General features: G+C 44.2%; 1 protein-coding gene across 6 annotated transcripts in view; it reads left to right on the top strand.

Moving 5' to 3' along the window:
* The window catches only part of MYO9A (myosin IXA), a 175,229-nt gene that overhangs the window by 66,112 nt on the left and 86,535 nt on the right, over window positions 1-22,582 (top strand). For all 6 annotated transcript variants that reach the window (XM_077264134.1, XM_077264138.1, XM_077264135.1 and 3 more), the window contains exons 4-8: window positions 1,888-1,950; window positions 4,141-4,240; window positions 5,199-5,255; window positions 5,440-5,537; window positions 5,988-6,114. In XM_077264134.1, the coding sequence (XP_077120249.1) occupies window positions 1,888-1,950; window positions 4,141-4,240; window positions 5,199-5,255; window positions 5,440-5,537; window positions 5,988-6,114 (445 nt within the window). The remainder of the gene's footprint in view (window positions 1-1,887; window positions 1,951-4,140; window positions 4,241-5,198; window positions 5,256-5,439; window positions 5,538-5,987; window positions 6,115-22,582) is intronic.

Here is a 22,582-nt window from a genome sequence, read left to right on the forward strand (position 1 = left end):
GGTTCTTATCGTGGAAGATTGCCTTTCTCGTGGCTGTCACGTCTATTAGACGTGTCTCTGAGCTAGCAGCCCTGTCTTGCCAACCTCCTTTCCTCGTGTTCCACCAGGACAAGGTAGTTCTACGGACATGTCCGACTTTTCTTCCGAAGGTCGTTTCCTCATTCCATCTTAATGAGGAGATTGTTCTTCCCTCACTGTGCCCTGCTCCTTCTCACCGCACGGAAAGGGCGCTCCACACTCTGGACCTAGTGAGGGGTCTCAGACGTTATGTCTCTAGAACTGCGTCTCTCCGTAGGTCAGACGCCTTGTTCGTTCTTCCGGAAGGGCCACGGAAGGGTCTACCCGCTTCCAAGGCCTCCATTGCCAAGTGGATTCGTTCCGCCATCCAAGAGTCCTACCGTGTCAAGGGTCACGCCGCACCTCCGGGGATCAAGGCTCATTCTACCCGGTCAGTCGGCGCGTCCTGGGCCATCCGGCATCAGGCATCGGCAGCACAGGTCTGTAAGGCTGCCACATGGTCCAGCCTACATACGTTCACGAAGCACTACCATGTGCACTCTCAGGCCTCGGCAGACGCGTCCGTCGGTAGGCGAATCCTACAAGCGGCAGTGTCTCATCTGTAGCTCGTAGGCACGCACAGCATTTATAACTTCTTGTTGCCCACCCAGGGACTGCTTTGGGACGTCCCATTCGTCCTGTGTCCCCCAATGATACGTAGGAGAAAAGGAGATTTTTGTGTACTCACCGTAAAATCTCTTTCTCCGAGTCAATCATTGGGGGACACAGCACCCTCCCTGTTAGCCTAGTTTGGCTTGGTTATTCTTTTCAGTCTGTGTTTTTGACTATAACATGTTTTCTGTTTTTAACTGGTTTACTCCTACTGCTTTGTTACCGAACTGGCTCCGGATTGTCCAGCCGTGGGTGTATACTGCAGGGGAGGAGTTAATCTTTTGTGTGTGTTTAACTTAGTGTCCTCCTGGTGGCAGCAGCATAACACCCATTCGTCCTGTGTCCCCCAATGATTGACTCGGAGAAAGAGATTTTACGGTGAGTACACAAAAATCTCCTTTTTACTAGTTATTGTGTGACTGCTGGAAACTTGTAAGGGCAAAGTTCCCAACATCGTCACACAAGAGAACTTGTTTCTAAGGCTAACATTGTAAACTGAAAACATCAAAATGATGCCTACATAGACGGACAGAGTGGGTTTGATTTCACCTACTAAGCTGCTCCATTTGAAGTCCAAATTTTGGAAAATAAAGTTGGCATTATAGGATCTTGATCAGTGATGCCTATTTGATGAGAGAGATTACGGTTTGTGGTCCTGTTTTCTTGGCACTGTTCTAAAGGCATGGTGCAGAAGTAGAGGGGTTATTAAGTGCCTCCTTTCCTCTTCCCTGCCCTTCACTAGCAGGACGTTGGTGAGTAGCAGTCGTCTTGTGGCGTCTTCTCACCAGAATCTATTCCTGGAAGGCCTCTTTTGTTGGCACAGATTTTTAGTGTCTATGGACAGTGCTGAAGAATCCAGGTTTAGAAGTCTAACATGGAACGTAAGGTTGTTTCTACAACTCTGGTGGGCAAACACATACTACTTTTTTGTCAGAAGTACAAAAGTTTTTTTTTTCCCTACAAGATGTCTTTGAATGATACATTATGGGGAAGTAAATGTAAAAGATCATCACTGACTAATGTGTCTTTATTAAAAGTTTTGTGCATAAAAGCCAAAGGGAATATGTGCTTTCATGCCCCAAACGTTTAATATGGCTTTTCATGATATTCTTTAAACAAAAGTCTTCCTCCAAACCTAATACTTGTTTTTTAACTGTGTTTTATATCACGGTAAAAAATGGTGTTTTAATAATTCCCTGAATCATTACTTCTGCGCAGAGCTTACGTGGAAAAGTATCTACTGGAGAAATCAAGGCTTGTTTACCAGGAACAGCAAGAGAGGCAAGTGCGACAACATATTGGATATAACAGTCTTGGTTATAACAGATTAATTGGTTTTAGGTTGGACTTTAAGTCTATGAAGCTTACATTAAAATTAATCGGATCCGTCGTATGGGGGCATGGTTATGGGGAGGGTTTTTATTTTTGTCTTTTTTGTATCAATTTAATGCATTTTAAACAATCTGTTAAAAAAAAAAAAAACTGATTCTTTGGTAGGATAACTGGGTTAAAGTCTACTAGTATTTTGTCTATTCCTGGCTGAAACAGCTTTGTGTGCTTTTAGGATGCATATGATGAATGGCTACTGGTGTAATCCATCATGTTACACAGTCCGATTGGTCCAGGAAGGGGGAATTGTTCTGTAACGTCATACAAGTTTATAAAAGAACCTGACAGTGGCATTTATTCTGCCAATGCACCTGTTTCCCTGAAGATGCCACATAAGAGGCGAAACATTATGTGAGGGAATGGACTCTGGCCAAGTTCCAATTAAAGGCCAGTACTTCGGGCTGCAAAAATCTTGCAAAAAAACGGAATTCACGGTGCACCGCAAAAACAAGCTTCCGTTGTTTTTGCGGCCCCATTTATTTTCAATGGGGCCTGTGTCCGTAAGCCGTGAAAAGTATCGAGCTTGCTCGCTATTTTTTCACGGCCGCAAATACGGGACTTATGGCGTACGGCGCTCCTTCAAATTTTTGCGTCTTGTTTTCGCGGCCCTGTAGAAATGCATTGGGTTCCCAAAAACGGGACGAAAAGACACGGCAAGTGTAAAACCAGCCTAAGTCCTTGAGCTGGGCAGCCCCATAGTTGTCCTGGAACTCCTCTAGGTCAGGGATATTGGCTTCAGGAGATGCTTCTTCATACTTCTTTCTAGCCAGTACAGTGAATGGATACTCACTATTTACATAATGTGACTTGGTTACTATAGTCAACTCCTGGCGGCATACTGGACTACTGGGTGCTACAGCATTAGCCCATAGGTCCAAGAACAAAGGAAAATCTCGCCCGATAGCAATGGTATGCAAGAAGTCCTTGAAGTAGTAGACTGCTTCTGGGTGTCCCTCTCAAGTAGGCGTACACTCCTGAAAATAATGTATGGCAGAGCACGCGCTTGCTTTGTCGGCACCATTATAGTCTATGGCCCCATCTGCACCTACTCCTGAATCCAGTTTTGCTGGGGTTTTGGACGCAAATGCACCAAACGCATTGGTGTGAATGTGAATGCACCCTTATGCTCAAGCCCCTTGACCGTGTACTGTATATGGGAGTGTCCTGACCTAACACAGAGATGGCAGACAAAGTATTGGGCATGCTCAATTCCAGCATGCCTGTTCGTTTATTCTCACAGGAGTCTTTAAGCTTCCGTCAGAATTGGGTTGAGTGAAGTAGCTGTATACTGACGCCTATGTAAGGTGTATAGTCCCTTTATCACCTCTCACTTGTAAAGCAGGACATTATTTGTTTACGTAACTTTTACCTTTTTAGAAGAACGTTTACAAATTCTGTGTTCAATAATAATAATAATCGCGTTGTTATTTTTGTATGTTCGGATGCTGCAAGACTATGGTAATATACCGGAGTATATATATAAAAAAACAGATCGTCAATGTGGTGTTAGTTTTTTGTGTTTTCCTTGACAGATACATTCCTCAGATTTAATTGAAGTCTATAGAGAACCGTTTTCTATTCTGAACTGCCTTACATCCGCAAGCTATTTTCTTATATAACTTTTGGTTGTGGAGATTTACAGACGTCTTCAATTTTGATTTCAAAAATAGTCCTGTGTGTCTGCTGTGTGGCTTCTGGTACTTGAAGCCGCTGTCTGGTGTCCTGCCATATGGGCACATAAATTATTGCAGTCATCCCTAACCACTTCCTCTGGGCAGCCCAGGGGGACCTCTTCTCTGCCAGCTCTGGGACAAGTGTTGGCAACGTTGTGTAAGGCAGGGCACACAAAGTTCACTAACCGAGACAACCGTAATACTGGTTGCAATGATTTACATAGTATGTTCTCCCTTTGTTTATTTTTTGTCTTTTTTTTTGCGGTTTGTTAATGTTTGTTTTTTTTTTTAATTTCCTCTTATTTTTCTTCTTTAATTGTAAAATAAAAACAAGTTTTGCGATGTTTGCCATGTAAAAGCTGAATGTTTGTAGAACAATGTAATCTAAGAAAGTGTTGCATTTTTGCAGGAATTACCATGTTTTCTACTATCTATTGGCCGGAGCAAGTGAAGAGGAGAAAACTGAATTTCACCTTGATCGTCCAGAAAGCTATCATTACCTGAACCAGGTGAGACCGGAATAATCCCATCAGAACAGTAGACAGGTGTATGGACGTATTGAAGGGCAGAAATAATGGTACCAGTCATAAAAATCACCTTTGCAATTGCAATGGCTCAAAATGTTTATGACTACACAATGACATGTCTTAATGTTTGCCTTACAAAGTAACATGTCCAAATATATATGTTTAAAATTAGGAGGACCAGCAAAGGGACGTCTGCCCCTAAAAATCAAGATATCCCCTATTCTACGGATAGGGGCAAGTTTCTGATCGCTGTGGCTCAACCGATAAGATCCCCTGCTTTCCTGAGATCAGGGCTCTGCTGCCCATGTTTAATAGAGCAGAAGTGGCATGCTCGGCCTCCACTCCAATCATTCTCTATGGGACTGCCAGGTACATCACTCAGCCATCTCAGGCAGTCCTATGAGTGCTGTACTTGGCAGTCCCATAGAGAATGCACTCATAGGCCTGCCTGAGATAGCTGAGTGATGGCTGAGTGAAGCAGGGGATCTTATCGATCTACATATCACTAAGGGTCTTGGTGATCGGACTTTCAGATATCAACATGTTCTTCCCTGTATGTAGGGGACAAATTGATTTTTTAAATAACCCTTTAAAAGACATCTAGGAAAAAAAATAATTATTCACTGTGTGGCAGATTTTCGATGAGCACTACACTGGAGATTAACATTCACAACGCCTCATTCACATTCTGCAAATAAATCTGCATCGGTTTGAGGACATACTGTAGATTTCCCAATCACCGGCATCCTCTATATCTCACAAACCTGTTGTGAATTTCACCTTTCAAAATGGAAAAAGTGAAAACCATTTAAGCGTAAATAGTAAAAAAAAAATGTCTGCCATGTATGACTTCTAACGAGGTCGGTACCAGAGTAATCCAATAGTGCACAATCCGTTGTATAGGGAGTGATGTGTGCATATCGTTATGTGTATGTTACAGAGGCAGCGGAAGCCGCAAAGACAGAACTGGGGAGACTACGATGGGGAAGATGAAACCGTAAGTGTCTTCTGCCGTCTTGTTTTGCCTTGAATGTTAACAGTCTGTTCTGCTTTCGTCTGTGTTTCATCGTTTACATTGTAGCTACAGGTCTGAGCTGTTTTTGCACAATGGAGTCTTGTGTTGACGCCGTTGGATACTGTTTGTGCTATCACAGATTTTGACAGTGTCTTGCATATTCCAGGACTCCTTGAGTGGGGAGGGTGAGGACCTGAGACATGACTTTGAGCGTCTGCAGCTGGCAATGGAGATGGTTGGCTTCCTGTCAGCTACACGTAAACAGTAAGTCCTGTGTATTACACCAAGGATCATAAGTAAGTCCGTCACATCAGTCCTAATCTGGAAACATCATGGGGGATTTACTTTGACTTTTATTTTGCTGACATTTTCGGGACTTGCAATAGTCTCATTTCCATTTTCCCATCTAAGGATTTTCTGTATACATAAATCTTAGGCTGGTTTCTTGTAGAAATGAAACCCGGACCGTGCTCGGGTCCCAATACCCGGCCTGACCGCAGGGTCCCGGATCTGAGCTAATTGACTTATGTATGCCTATGAGGCTAGCAGCCCTGGTCAGGAGAGGCGGCCGTTGTGCCAGGTATTGCGATCTGAGTTTCACAGGTACATGAACCCAGCCTAATGGTGACTGGTTTTCTGGTTTTCCCTTTGTTTTTGTTTTTTAGTATTTTTCATTTTGCTCATTGCAGCTTTCCTTTCTTTGCATTTCTGTAGGATCGTTTCTCTCTTGTCTGCAATACTTCACCTCGGTAACATACAGTATAAGCGGAAGACCTACAGGGATGAGTCAATTGATATCTCAAATCCTGATACCCTGCGCATAGTTTCTGATCTTCTGAAGGTAGGAAATACCATATGGGCTACTTAAGAAAAGTGTGTATAAGCTGTGAGAAGGAACACAGGTGTGTACAATCCGTACTTGTGACTCACTAAGTATGAATGAAATAATAAACTCTCAAAGCATTTTTTTATCAAGTCAAGTTTGCATTTTAGATTATATAACCACATTTATATTCTCAAAACTATTACCATAATGGGATTCCTCTTTTGTGACCTCTTTCTATATTTTCAAATAGGGAATGGTCAGAAAGGCGCATATCTATAGCTAATTAAGCCTAATTAAAAATTGACTTTCATTTGATCAGCAGAAACCATGAATGATATTCCCAGAGGATTAATCCTTCTCAACCATATATTGGTGATTTGGCTCCTAATTATGAATCACAGCAATACAGGACCAGGAAGAAAAGAAATCATGTTGTCATATGGATGTGGTTGTTTAGTATTTGTACAGACAAAGTAGTTTGTGGGCATTGCTATGTGACTTTTTTTCTGCAACTTGGTGTGTACAATTCTATGGCCAGTTCTGACAGGGTGCTTAGCTGTCACTATTAGTCTTATGAATGCTATTAACATGCTCAGATATTCTGCTGAATTTATTTATGCAAGAAGTGAGGAAGAACGCCCTTCATCCTAGTCATCCGCCACAGAGAATAGACATTTATCACCAATCCCGCAGATGGATGGCAAGTGTCTCAGATGGCAAACTCCCCTTAAAGAGAACCTGACAGCTGATACATGTGGCCCGATCTACAGGCAGCATGTATCGGACACTGGTTGCATGATCTCAGCCAGGTGTGTTTGACTCTGAAATGTTGCAGCGTTATAGATGAAAACGTAGTTTAAAAGCGGGCATGGACAAAGCCACATGGGAGAATAGTCGGACAAGTGGGTTCCTGTTGGCTTCTCCCTATCTGCTGCCAGTGATTGACAGGTCCTCCTCCACTTTTATGTGTACTGAAACATACAAGTGCTTCTCACTAAATTAGAATATTATCAGAAAGTTAATTTATTTCAGTTCTTCAGTACAAAAAGTGAAACATATTATATAGAGTCATTACAAACGGAGGGTTGTATTTCAAGTGTTTATTTCTCCTAATGTTGATGATTATGGCTTACAGCCAATGAAAACCCAAAAGTCATTATCTCAGAAAACTAGCACCAGATTGAAAAATTAATTTAAAATCCAAATACCACTTTAAGGGTAATGATATGAAATGAAGCTAGATGTAGCCAGCTCACCATGTTTAAGCCTGATTTACTGCTGAGCTCAAACAGCGTCTCTGTCAAGAAAGTAATAAGGAGCCATAGTATATATGAGGAGAGTCCAGCTTGAGGGTTGGGAAATCTTCATTTTTGTTGGTGAGATTAAAAACATCTTGGCACCCATATCTTAGTTCTTGTAGAAGAAACACCTTTGTGCTTCTGGTTCACGGATCATGCACCTGAAACGTGAAGGTGTTTCTGCTACAAGTTCGAAGATGTGGGTGCTAAGATGTTTTTAATCTCACCAATAAAAATGAATATTTTACACCCCTGAAGCTGGACACTCCTTTTCTCTACCATGATAGGAAATGCCACATCAGTGACTGCAATTTTATTCTATTACTTAAACTTTTCTATAAAGACTGTGTAATGTTTGATGCCACCAGCTAGTGGGCGAATTGGTTTATTTTCTGAGTGATCGTTGCACATAATTCCTGTTAATGTCTTCTGCTGCCCCCTGCAATGTCTTTACCTGAAAGATTGAAATGTCTTTGAAGCATTCCTTCGTCCATAAGTCTCTTGGAGTTAACTGATGTATCCTAAAGAAGAAACCTCATTGTTTCCATCAGGGACAAGTTTATGGCTCAGGTGGAAGATCTCCTTCCTTACTATGTCACAGGGCAGCCACAATGGGAGAGTTTACCTAACCCCTCCAGGCAATGTGACCCTTATTCTAATACTAGTTTGCTTTAATGAAATGTCTATGAAGTCAGGTAACATTATCACTTAAATCAGTTCAACCTTCCCATTCTCCCTGCGGCATAAATGCCTGCATTGTAAATGAGGATTGTATGGCTCGATTCCATGGCTCATTCAGGTTGGGGAATCTGTCAGTAGGATCAACGCTCCTTAGCTGTCTATATGTAGGTCATAGGAAGCTGAAAAAATGATTTCTGGATCTCTGAGAACCGATGTCTTATTCCAAAGAAATCAACGTTTTTCTTATATGCAAATGATCAGTGTCCAGCCCATAGATCTTAACAGCTCATTTATATATAAGGTAAATATGGATTTCTCTGGAATAAAACAGTGGATCACAGAAATCAAGGTATCATTTTATTCAGCTTCTTATGAACTGCATACCCATACCAATATAGACTGCTTAGGAGGGTTGATCCTACTGACAGATACCCTTTAAAGGGCCACTGTCACCCCCTCCAGCCGTTATAAACTAAAAGAGCCATCTTGTGCAGCAGTAATGCTGCATTCTAACAAGGTGGCTCTTTTAGTTTTAGGTTCAAGTATACCCCAAATAAAGCGTTTTTATACTTAGCCACAATTCCTGTCTCTAGCCAGGTAGGCGGGTCCTCACTCCCCAGCTTGACCAGCTCCTCTGCCGTCACTCACATCTTCCTGCGCTTTCGGCGCCGCCCCCTCAGCGCTGTTATCGTTTCAAAACCGGCGCCTGCACTGTGTACTCGTATCCTGCGCAGACGCAGTAAGCTCTGGCCGTCTGATGTCCCAGCCAGGCTTGCACACTGCGCCTGCGTGGGCATTGCGGCCAGCCACCTTTGGAATCCCCGCCCCGCACTGTGTTATGCATTATGCACAGTGCGGGGCGGGGATTCCAAAGGTTCCACCTATACAGAATATTCCGTGTAATGGCTGATACCAGAGAACAAAAGACATCCAAAGAACACCAGGATGGATTGCTGCACAGCAAATAGCTGTAGGACCTGCGATGACGTCACTGCCATGTGATTGCCCTAATCACATGGCAGTGACGTCATCGCAGGTCCTACAGCTATTTGCTGTGCAGCAGATCCATCCTGGTGTTCTGTGGATGTCTTTTGTTCTCTGGTATCAGCCATTACACGGAATATTCTGTATAGGTGAAACATAAATATATACTGATAAGAAGACGTTTTCCGGGGATTCCAAAGGTGGCTGGCCGGCGGCCGCAATGCCCGCGCAGGCGCAGTGTGCATCAGACGGCCAGAGCTTACTGCGTCTGCGCAGGACACCAGTACACAGCGCAGGCGCCGGTTTTGAAAACGATAACAGCGCTGAGGGGGCGGCGCAGGAAGATGTGAGTGACGGCAGAGGAGCTGGCCAAGCTGGGGAGTGAGGACCCGCCTACCTGGCTAGAGACAGGAATTGTGGCTAAGTATAAAAACGCTTTATTTGGGGTATACTTGAACCTAAAACTAAAAGAGCCACCTTGTTAGAATGCAGCATTACTGCTGCACAAGGTGGCTCTTTTAGTTTATAACGGCTGGAGGGGGGTGACAGTGGCCCTTTAACCCCTTCATGACCAGAACTTTTTTCATTTTTCGCTCCCCTCCTTCCCAGAGCCATAACTTTTTTATTTCTCCGTCCATATGGCCATGTGAGGGCAGATTTTTTGCAGGACGAGCTGTACTTTTGAACGACACCATTGATTTTACCATGTCCTATACTAGAAAGCGGGGAATAAATTCCAAGTGCGGTGAAATTGCAAAAAAAGTGCAATCCTACACTTGTTTTTTGTTTGGCTATTTTGCTAGGTTCACTAAATGCTAAAACTGACCTGCCATTGTGCTTTTCCAGGTCATTACGAGTTCATAGACACCAAACATGTCTAGGTTATTTTTTTATTTAAGTGGTGACATTTTTTTTCCAAACTTTGCTTAAAAAGAAAAAAAAAGTGCCATTTTCCGATACCCGTAGCATCTCAATTTTTCATGATCTGGGGTCGGGTGAGGGCTTATTTTCTGTGCCAAGTTGACGGTTTTAATGATACCATTTTGGTGCAGATACGTTCTTTTGATCACCCGTTATTGCATTTTAATGCACGGTCGCGGTAACCAAAAAAACGTAATTCTGGTGTTTTGACTTTTTTTCTTATTACGCCGTTTAGCGTTCTGGTTAATCCTTTTTTTTTATTATTGATAACGCAATTCTGAACATGGCGATAACAAATATGTGTATGTTTTATTTATTTTTATTGTTTTATTTTGAATGTGGAAGCCCATTCTCCAGACCTGAACCCCATTGAAAACCTCTGGAATGTAATCAAGAGGATGATGGATAGTCACAAGCCATCAAACAAAGAACTGCTTACATTTTTGCTCCAGAAGCAGTGTGAAAGACTGGGGGAAAGTATGCCAAGACGCATGAAAGCTGTGATTAAAAATCATGGTTATTCCACAAAATATTGATTTCTGAACTCTTCCTGAGAGAAAACATCAGTATTCTTGTTTCTAAATGATTATAAACTTGTTTTGTTTGCATTATTTGAGGTCTGAAAGCACTGGGTTTTTTTTTTTTTAATTTTGACCATTACAAAATGTATTGCTTGGAGCTTCGGAGACATGTTGTCAGAAGTTTATAGAATTAAAGAATAATTGGGGGGGCTTGGTTTGCATGGGGAACTGAGCAGACATGCTCTACAGGAGCTCCTGCTAATTTCCTTATTTTAGCCTTAAAAAGCATACAAAAAGTGGAAATTTTGGACACTGAAGCATTTATAACATGCCTGTATCCAGCCATACCAAGAGGAGTCCCGCTCCTACGGAGAAAAAAACATTGCCAGGACTAAGAAGCGGTGGGAGACCTGGAGGACGCCTTCACATGCCTGGCCTTCCCGAGTCTGGAGGCAATCCGTCCGGGACTACAAAGCAGGCGCTGCCCTCCCTCCGGACAATAGTGAAACCGGGGACCCCTAATAAGCAGCCGACCTTCGGGACCCCAGCCGGGTGGAAATCTCCCCTTGCTGCAGTTTCAACAGCAGCAGCCAGCGGCCTCGGAGCAAAGCGGCGGATCGCAGTGAGTCCGGACGCTGACAGGAAGTGGAGTGCAGCTAAGGGTGTCTCAGTGGTCTCTCAGCGCCAGGCACCCGGCGCAAAACAGCTGATCGGCAAGAAACAGCTGATTGACCGGAGCCGGAGGAACAACCTGGAACACAAGGAAGATCCCCTTACCGCGGCTTCAGCAGCAGTGAGTGGAGGCCTAGGAGCGCAGCGGCGGGGCGCAGGGAGTCTGGACGTCGACAGGAAGTGGAGAGCAGCTGGGTGTGATTCAGCGTTTTCGCTGCGGCCGGCACCTGGAGAGAAAAAGCTGATCGGACCCAGGCAGGAGAAAGGCCTGAATCATGCTGCTGAGTTCGTGCCGAGGACACATATAGGGGAGTTTCCCCGGTCACACACAGACACTAAGGAGATACAGAGGAATACCCAGTCGGTGCACCATCGGCCTGAAAAGCCTCCTCTTCATCACAATATGGAGGAGTCTCCTGAGACAGAACAGCACCGATCTAAAAAGACCAGTCTCCACCACGCTCAAGGGGAACCTCCTGAGTCACACGGCAGGAGCCAAGGACAAGTAGAGGTAACCCTGAGGCTAAAAGAAATTGCAGAGGAGCTGACACCAACTATAAAGGACACAATAGACCGAAACACTTCAGCAATGGTAAGAAAACTGATTGCTGCTTCCTCACCCTATATTGTACCACAGTCTGATACGTTAACCCTTCACTCACCACTGCGGGGGAGACAAATAGGAAAACCTACATATATGCTGTCGATACTGAAAATGAAACCCTGACGAATCAGTCAGATGAATCTCTCAATTCACTAGAGAGTCTAGAGAACATACATTCTGAGGAATCCTTTTTAGGTGCAGACTCATCTGACCATAAATTTAGTGACTCTTTTGACGAAAGCTCGTCCTCATATTCCTCTTCAGAAAACGCGTCTTCACACGATTATTTTAAGCCAGCTGAGAACCCCAACCACGAGCGTTCTTCTCCTTTACTTTCACAAATAGATGAGATCCCTGCATCAGACGATCATCCCACAGAAGGCTTCATGACTAAGATGCTTAACCCATTCCCGACCTTTGACGCCACGTAGGCGTCATGAAAGTCGGTGCCAATCCGACCTGTGACGCCTATGTGGCGTCATGGAAAGATCGCGTCCCTGCAGATCGGGTGAAAGGGTTAACTCCATTTTCACCCGATCTGCAGAGACAGGGGGAGTGGTACTTCAGCCCAGGGGGGGTGGCTTCACCCCCCCGTGGCTACGATCGCTCTGATTGGCTGTTTCACTTTCAACAGCCAATCAGAGCGATTTGTAATATTTCACCTATGAAAATGGTGAAATATTACAATCCAGCCATGGCCGATGCTGCAATAGCATCTGCCATGGCTGGAGACCCCGATCTGCCCCCCCCCCCCCCACCGCCACCGATCGCCCCCCCCCCCCGTGTTCCGATCCCACCCCCCCATACTTACCTAGCTTCGATGTCCCTCCCGGTGTCCGGCCGTCTTCTCCATGGGCGCCGCCATCTTGGAAAATGGCGGGCGCATGCGCAGTGCGCCCGCCGAATCTGCCAGCCGGCAGATTCATTACAAGTACATTTTGATCGCTGTGGTAGGTTCTATCGCAGCGATCAAAATAAAAAAATAATAAATAAACCCCCCCCCCTTTATCACCCCCATAGGTAGGGACAATAATAAAATAAAGAAAATATTTTTTTTTCTTTTTCCACTAGGGTTAGGGTTAGAACTAGGGTTAGAACTAGGGTTAGGGTTACGGGTAGGGTTAGGGGTAGGGTTATGGCATGTGCACACAGTGCGGATTTGGCTGCGGATCCGCAGCGGATTGGCCGCTGACCCGCAGCGGATTGGCCGCTGACCCGCAGCGGATCGGCCGCTGACCCGCAGCGGATCGGCCGCTGATCCGCAGCGGATCGGCCGCTGATCCGCAGCGGATCGGCCGCTGATCCGCAGCGGATCGGCCGCTGATCCGCAGCGGATCGGCCGCGGATCGGCAGCGGATCCGCAGCGGATCGGCCGCGGATCGGCAGCGGATCCGCAGCGGATCGGCCGCGGATCCGCAGCGGATCGGCCGCGGATCCGCAGCGGATCGGCCGCGGATCCGCAGCGGATCGGCCGCGGATTGGCCCCTGCGAATTCGAAGCAGTTTTCCATCAGGTTTACAGTACCATGTACACCTATGGAAAACCAAATCCGCTGTGCCCATGGTGCGGAAAATTCCGTGCAGAAACGCTGCGTTGTATTTTCCGCAGCATATCAATTCTTTGTGCGGATTCCGCAGCGTTTTACACCTGTTCCTCAATAGGAATCCGCAGGTGAAATCCGCACAAAAAAACACTGGAAATCTGCTGTAAATCCGCAGGTAAAACGCAGTGCCTTTTACCTGCAGATTTTTCAAAAATCGTGCGGAAAAATCTCACACGAATCCGCAACGTGGGCACATAGCCTTAGGGTTAGGGTTGGAATTAGGGCTAGGGTTTGAAATAGGGTTAAGATTAGGCTTGTGGTTAGGGTTACGGATAGGGTTAGGGGTGTGTTGGGGTTACAGTTGTGGTTGTGGTTAGGGTTGGGATTAGGGTTACGGTGGGGATTAGGGTTAGGGTTGGAATTAAGGTACCTTCACACGAAACGACATTATAACGACATCGCTAGCAATCCGTGACGTTGCAGCGTCCTCGCTAGCGATATCGTTTCGTTTGACACGCAGCAGCGATCAGGATCCTGCTGTGATGTCGCTGGTCGCTGAATAAAGTCCAGAACTTTATTTGGTCGTCCGATCGCTGTGTATCGTTGTGTTTGAAAGCAAAAGCAACGATACCAGCGATATTTTACACTGGTAACCAGGGTAAACATCGGGTTACTAAGCGCAGGGCCGCGCTTAGTTACCCGATGTTTACCCTGGTTACTAGCGTAAAATGTAAAAAAAACAAACAGCACATACTCACATTGCGTCCCCTGCAGTCTGCTTCCTCCTCTGACTCAGCGCCGCAAAGTGAAAGTGAAAGCAGCACAGCGGTGACGTCACCGCTCTGCTCTCACTGTACGGCGCTCAGTCAGTCAGGAAGTGGACGCAGGGGGACGTGAATGTAAGTATGTGCTGTTTGTTTTTTTTAGATTTTACGCTGGTAACCAGGGTAAACATCGGGTTACTAAGCGCGGCCCTGCGCTTAGTTACCCGATGTTTACCCTGGTTACCAGGGGACCTCGGCATAGTTGATCGCTGGAGAGCGGTCTGTGTGACAGCTCTCCAGCGACCAAACAGCGACGCTGCAGCGATCGACATCGTTGTCGCTATCGCTGCAGCGTCGCTTCGTGTGAAGGTACCTTTAGGGTTACGGGTGTGTTGCGGTTAGGGTTGTGGTTAGGGGTGTGTTGGGGTTAGGGTTGTGATTAGGGTTATGGCTACAGTTGGGATTAGGATTAGGGGTGTGTTGGGGTTAGTGTTAAAGTTAGAATTGAGGGGTTTCCACTGTTTAGGCACATCAGGGGTCTCCAAACGCAACATGGCGCCACCATTGATTCCAGCCAATCTTGCGTTCAAAAAGTCAAATGGTGCTCCCTCCCTTCCAAGCCCCGACGTGCGCCCAAACAGTGGTTTACCCCCACATTTGGGGTACCAGCGTACTCAGGACAAACTGGACAACAACTTTTGGGGTCCAATTTCTCCTGTTACCCTTGCAAAAATAAAAAATTGTGGGCTAAAAAATCATTTTTGAGAAAAGAAAAATTATTTTTTATTTTCACGGCTTTGCGTTATAAACTTCTGTGAAGCACTTGGGGGTTGAAAGTGCTCACCACACATCTAGATAAGTTCCTTCGGGGGTCTAGTTTCCAAAATGGGGTCACTTGTGCGGGAGCTCCAATGTTTAGGCACACAGGGGCTCTCCAAACGCGACATGGTGTCCGCTAATGATTGGAGCTAATTTTCCATTCAAAAAGCCAAATGGCGTGCCTTCCCTTCCGAGCCCTGCCGTGCGCCCAAACAGTGGTTTACCCCCACATATGGGGTATCATCGTACTCGGGACAAACTGGACAACAACATTTGGGGTCCAATTTCTCCTATTACCCTTGGGAAAATAAAAAATTCTGGGCTAAAAATCATTTTTGAGGAAAGAAAAATTATTTTTTATTTTCACGGCTCTGCGTTATAAACTTCTGTGAAGCACCTGGGGGTTATAAGTGCTCACTATGCATCTAGATAAGTTCCTTGGGGGGTCTAGTTTCCAAAATGGGGTCACTTGTAGGGGAGCTTCAATGTTTAGGCACACAGGGGCTCTCCAAACGCGACATGGTGTCCGCTAACGATTGGAGCTAATTTTCCATTCAAAAAGTCAAATGGCATGCCTCCCCTTCCGAGCCTTGCCGTGCACCCAAACAGTGGTTTACCCCGACATATGAGGTATCGGCGTACTCAGGAGAAATTGCCCAACAAATTTTAGGATCCATTTTATCCTGTTGCCCATGTGAAAATGAAAGAATTGAGGCTAAAAGAAATTTTGTGTGAAAAAAAAAAAGTACTTTTTCATTTTTGCGGATCAATTTGTGAAGCACCTGGGGGTTTAAAGTGCTCACTATGCCTCTAGATGAGTTCCTTGGGGGGTCTAGTTTCCAAAATGGGGTCACTTGTGGAGGAGCTCCAATGTTTAGGCACACAGGGGCTCTCGAAACGCGACATGGTGTCCGCTAACGATGGAGATAATTTTTCATTCAAAAAGTCAAATGGCGCTCCTTCCCTTCCGAGCCTTACCATGTGCCCAAACAGTGGTTTACCCCCACATGTGAGGTATTGGTGTACTCAGGAGAAATTGCCCAACAAAATTTAGGATCCATTTTATCCTGTTGCCCATGTGAAAATGAAAAAATTGAGGCTAAAATAATTTTTTTGTGAAAAAAAAGTACTTTTTCATTTTTACGGATCAATTTGTGAAGCACCTGGGGGTTTAAAGTGCTCACTATGCTTCTAGATAAGTTCCTTGGGGGGTCTAGTTTCCAAAATGGGGTCACTTGTGGGGGAGCTCCAATGTTTAGGCACACGGGGGCTCTCCAAACGCGACATGGTGTCCGCTAAAGATTGGAGCCAATTTTTCATTCAAAAAGTCAAATGGCGCTCCTTCCCTTCCGAGCCCTGCCGTGCGCCCAAACAGTGGTTTACCCCCACATATGAGGTATCAGCGTACTCAGAACAAATTGGACAACAACGTCCGTGGTCCAGTTTCTCCTTTTACCCTTGGGAAAATAAAAAAATTGTTGCTAAAAGATCATTTTTGTGACTAAAAAGTTAAATGTTCATTTTTTACTTCCATGTTGCTTCTGCTGCTGTGAAACACCTGAAGGGTTAATAAACTTCTTGAATGTGGTTTTGAGCACCTTGAGGGGTGCAGTTTTTAGAATGGTGTCACTTTTGGGTATTTTCAGCCATATAGAACCCTCAAAATGACTTCAAATGTGAGGTGGTCCCTAAAAAAAAATGGTTTTGTAAATTTTGTTGTAAAAATGAGAAATCACTGGTCAAATTTTAACCCTTATAACTTCCTAGCAAAAAAAAAAATTGTTTCCAAAATTGTGCTGATGTAAAGTAGACATGTGGGAAACGTTATTTATTAACTATTTTGTGTCACATAACTCTCTGGTTTAACAGAATAAAAATTCAAAATGTGAAAATTGCGAAATTTTCGCCAAATTTCCGTTTTTTTCACAAATAAACTCAGAAATTATGGACCTAAATTTACCACTAACATGAAGCCCAATATGTCACGAAAAAACAGTCTCAGAATCGCTAGGATCCGTTGAAGCGTTCCTGAGTTATTACCTCATAAAGGGACACTGGTCAGAATTGCAAAAAACGGCAAGGTCATTAAGGCCAAAATAGGCTGGGTCATGAAGGGGTTAAAGCTCTTCTCATTTCACTGGATCTTTTGATATATAATAAAGTTAACTTCAGAGATATACTGGATGACCTCAAAATTAAGCATCCCGAGTCCAAGCTGAAAAATAACCCTAAAGCCACAGAAACCTTCGTTAAAGGGCTTATCCAGGACTTACTAACGACAGCGGCCAATGAAAACCACTCCATTCCACTCAGACTCTCTGACAAAGCTAACTACAAACCAAGGATAACCAATTCTACTTACAAAGAATGCGAATCCAACAATCCTCAAACTTTACCTACACTTTCAGACTTCATAAATAAAATCGAAAGAGACATTGCCTTCTTCATATCCCATCTGGATAATTACGAGAATTATAGGAGAAAAAACAATATCAAGATTAGAGGAATCCCCGAATCGATGCAATCTTTTCAACTTAGGAGCTATGTTTCCGTAATGATTTCTCATCTTTTTCCTGGTACAGATGAGAGCCGTTTGATTGACAAAGCATACAGAATCTGTAGACCGCCTTCTCTCCCGCACAACTTGGCAACAGACGTCATAGTATCATTTTACCCAAATTGGGTGAGGAACGCGCTTCTTGATGTAACAAAGGAGCAAAAATTTTACTCATCTCCATACAATCACCAAATTTTTTTCAGACATGTCAAAAGAAACTATGCAAAAAAGGAAAGCATTTTCCCAAACCACACGAGCACTCCTACAAGCTGGGATCCCCTATACCTGACCCTAGTCCTCAACCGTCCAGGTGAAATACGCTAACAAATTTATCCCTATACTCTCTCCGGAGGAGGGTGTTGCTTTCCTTAAAGGGGCTGGAATCAAAATCTCAGTGGTCTCCTCCAGACGCTCCTCTACATAGGTCCAGGACATCTTTCCTGATTAAAAGAGCTCTACGCTACTTCGTCATAACTATAAGAAGTTTTCCACTTTTATAACTCCTTTGAAGAACCGAACTTTACCTCCATTTAGGGTAGGGTCGCCTTAGGGTGCATCCAAACACAACGGGCCTACATGTACGGAAGAATATAATGTAGTTTCACTTTAATTTGCTTGTTTATCTTACAGCTCTCTAGGTTTACTTTAAAGCTTTAATCAGCAACAGATAGCTGCGTAATATTCAAGAACGCTTAGGCCATGTGCACACGTTCAGTATTTTTCGCGTTTTTTTCGCGTTTTTTCGCTATAAAACGTGATAAAAACGCGAAAAAAACGCTTACATATGCCTCCTATTATTTTAAGTGTATTCCGCATTTTTTGTGCAAATGTAGCCTTTTTTTCCGCGAAAAAATCGCATCGCGGAAAAAAAAGCAACATGTTCATTAAAATGCGGAATTGCAGGGGATTCCGCACACCTAGGGGTCCATTGATCTGCTTACTTCCCGCACGGGGCTGTGCACACCATGCGGGAAGTAAGCAGATTATGTGCGGTTGGTACCCAGGGTGGAGGAGAGGAGACTCTCCTCCACGCACTGGGCACCATATAAGTGGTCAAAAAATAAGAATTAAAATAAAAAATAGCGATATACTCACCCTCGATGTCTTCCCGCCTCCACTGCACGCTGTCGCTTCGGTTCCTGTAGCTGATGTGCGGCGAAGGACCTCGCCGATGACGTCACTGTCCTGTGATTGGTCGTCAGCGGTCATGTGACCGCTCACGTGACCGTGACGTCACGGAAGGTCCTGCGCGCACACACCAGCTATAGGAAGACGAACGGACGCCGCTGATGAGATGTCTGGGTGAGTATAAGCATTTTTTAATTTTTTTTATTATTTTTAAACATTCTATCTTTTACTATAGATGCTGCATAAGCTGCATCTATAGTAAAAAGTTGGTCACACTTGTCAAACAGTATGTTTGACAAGTGTGACCAACCTGTCAGTCAGTTTTCCAAGCGATGCTACAGATCGCTTGGAAAACTTTAGCATTCTGCAAGCTAATTACGCTTGCAGAATGCTAAAAAAACGGAAAAAAAACGCAAAAAAAAAAATGCGGATTTCTTGCAGAAAATTTCCGGTTTTCTTCAGGAAATTTCTGCAAGAAATCCTGAACGTGTGCACATACCCTTATATGTACATGTTACGCCTGTCTTATCTTTCCCATTCCCTGTGTCGCAGGGAATTACCTATCCTCCCCCTTTTGCCCTTTTCCCTTCCCCTTTCCCCTTACCTACCTATCCTTCCCCCTTTTGCCCACTCCCCCTTCCCCTGTCCCTTTACCTTTAAAAAGTTTGTAAAACCAATAAAGTTTGTTGGAAAAAGAATTAAAGAATAATTTACATTTTACTCAAAAATATACCTATAAAGAGAAAAATCAGACAAACTGAACATTTTGCAGTGATCTCTTAATTTTTGCCAGAGCTATGTGTGTGTGTATGTATGTATGCATGTGTATATATATATATATATATATATATATATATATATATATATATATATATATATATATATATATGTGTATTCAGACTAACAAGACTTGAGCCACTGTTGTAAGCGTATGTTCCTGTTTTATAGGACTCCTGATTTAAAAATAAAAAATTAATAGCTTTAAAAATTACACTGCATCCCATATTCGAGCAGACTTTGAGTTACAGTGTGTAATAAAGTCGAGAATTATATTAACAATTTTGCAGGCTACAGAGCAAAATGGTTCTCTAAATGGTTTAAATGTTTCTTTAAATCAGGGGTGGGGAATCTTTTTTTTTCTACCAAGGGCCATTTGGATATTGATACCATCCTTCGGGGGCCGTACAATCTCCGCCCACAAAAAAGTACATCCTGACTCTGGCACTGGTGTCAGAACGTAATCTTTCATTGCATGACCTTCAGTGTTCAGTAGTGAACACTACATGTGTGTGCTAACAGAGCAAGAAGAAATTAATGAGCTGGTGGCAATCAAAATACACCTCCTTGCCCAAGAATGCAGTCCCTGAGAATCTGCTCAGGGACCTGATAAAAGGTCGGTGAGGGCCGTAAATGACCCTCGGGCCTGAGGTTCCCCACCCCTGCTCTAAATGATCACCATACTGTCTCCAAACTTTAAATCAAAAGTACAAGTGAGTGTAAGGAACTTTGTTTTAGATTTTATCAGAGTAATATGCTTCTTTCTCCACTTATGAGCCATTTCTCCCCCACCCCAACCCACCACCCGCCTAATGAACTCCTCGTTCAATGTGAAACACTAAAATCTGTCATGCTTCAAGAAAAGATGGTATGCAGCGTCACTGAAGTATTAAGTTATAGATCCGATTAAGGTTTATGGAGAGGGTAGAGGGAAGACCACAGTGAGACAGAGAAACAATCGTGCTTCAGCTTTCTAATAAGTGTTGCACTCCAGTGCTGAATTCACAGCTACACAGTCCAGTACTGTTGCATATTGTGTTCTTGCTATTGATTCTGTCCATTTTCTACATAGAGTTAGAAGAGTAGGAATTAGTGTTGAGCAATACCTTCCGATATTCAAAAGTATCGGTATCGGATTGGATCGGCTGATATCCCAAAAATATCGGATATCGCCGATACCGATACCCGATACCAATACAAGTGAATGGGACACAAATATCGGAATGTAAATCAGCCCTTTCTGTCCTTCTATATGGGGTTCTGGAGGGGGGAAGAGTGTGGGCGGTACGTGGGCGGACACTGAGTGTCTGTGTGTGCGGGCGGGGTCTGTGCGGGCCTGCCAGGGATCTCATTCTGTGCGGCGCTGTATCCGGGCTGCCCAGGCTTGATGCGGCGTGCCGGGGCTTGATGCGACGTGCTGGGGGGTCTCTGCGGCGTGCTGGGGGGTCTCTGCGGCGTGCTGGGTGGTCTCTGCGGCGTGGGGGGGGGTCTCTGCGGCGTGGGGGGGGTCTCTGCGGGGTGCGGGGGTCCCATTGCGGGCATCGTCCGATGGGACTACAAGTCCCATCGGGCTATGCCTGCTACACTGACAGTGATTGACACATTAGCCAATGATGGGACCGTAGTAGTCCCATCATCCGGCTAATGTGTTGAATGAAAAAAAAAAAATACTCCATACATGCCACATACATACATACATACATACATACATACATACATACATACATACATATATACATGCTACATACATACATACATACATACATACATACATACATACATACATACATACATTCTACATACATACATACATATAAACCTATAAACAAAAAGTACGACTTCAGACCATAATTGTACCAAAAATACCAAGCTTTATTGACAAAATTTTAAAAAGGAAAACCAAAGACACAATAGATGATGTGTACCAATACAAAAAGCACCATCAGCCTGAGGTATATACATACATTGTCCTTATTGCCATATAGTGTGACACCAAGGTATAATTGTCTATTCCACCCAAAGGTCCACTAGTACTATTCCCAAAAAGTGATCACTCCTACATGGCATAAGCTTAAAAAGAGCATATAAACATATTCAAGTTACCTCAAGTCCAAACAGTGCCAGAGCCCCTACGCACGTTTCGGCTGCAACAGCCTTCTTCCGGGGGCCTCCCCGGAAATGGCGCATCTGTAAGATGCGCCAATTCCGGCACTTAGCCCCTCTCTTCCCACTCCCGTGTAGCGGTGGGATATGGGGTAATAAGGGGTTAATGTCACCTTGCTATCGTAAGGTGACAGTAAGCCGGGTTAATAACGGAGAGGCGTCAATAAGACGCCTGTCCGTTATTAATCCAATAGTAAGAAAAGGGTTAATAAAACACACACATTAGGAAAAAGTATTTTAATATTCTTTATTTCACCATACTTACCATACTTCAGCGCCTGCAAAAAAACTTAAAATAATAAACCGCATACTACCTGTCCGCCGTAGTCCAATTAATAACGAGTGTCCCACGACGATCTCCCCTATAGAACAGTGACATCGGGTGATGTCACTGCTCTATAGGACCCTCAGTGACACACTGACAGGAGACAATGGCTCCTGCAGTGTATCACTGAGGTTACCTGAGTTCAAAGTGTCACTTTATGGCAATTGCTGCATGGGAAAATGTCTCATACAGCAATGCCATAAAGTGAGACTAGGGACTTTTTTTTTTTTTACAGCGGTGGAGGAATACAGTGGCGGAAGGATACCTTCCTCCCGTTATTGTGTTCCTGGAGCCCCTGGAGAGCAGTCGCATTATCTGATGCTGCTGCTCTCCACGGGAGATCGTCGTGGGACACTCGTGGATTTCTGCGGACAGGGAGTATATTGGTTGTTTGTTTTTTTCACATTTTTTACAGATGACACTGGCTTCGGGGAACAAAGTGTTTAATGTACTGTATGTCTATATGTATGTATTGTATGTATGCATGTAGCATGTATGTAGCATGTATGTAGCATGCATGTAGCATGTATGTAGCATGCATGTAGCATGTATGTAGCATGCATGTAGCATGCATGTAGCATGCATGTAGTATGTATGTAGCATGTAGTATGTATGTAGCATGTATGTATGGATGTGTGTATGTAGCATGTATGTATGTAGCATGTATGTATGTAGTATGTAGCATGTATATAGCATGTATGTATGTAGCATGTAGTATGTATGTAG

This window comes from Ranitomeya variabilis, chromosome 5 (assembly GCF_051348905.1).
Source record: "Ranitomeya variabilis isolate aRanVar5 chromosome 5, aRanVar5.hap1, whole genome shotgun sequence".
Classification (NCBI taxonomy): Eukaryota; Metazoa; Chordata; class Amphibia; order Anura; family Dendrobatidae; genus Ranitomeya; species Ranitomeya variabilis.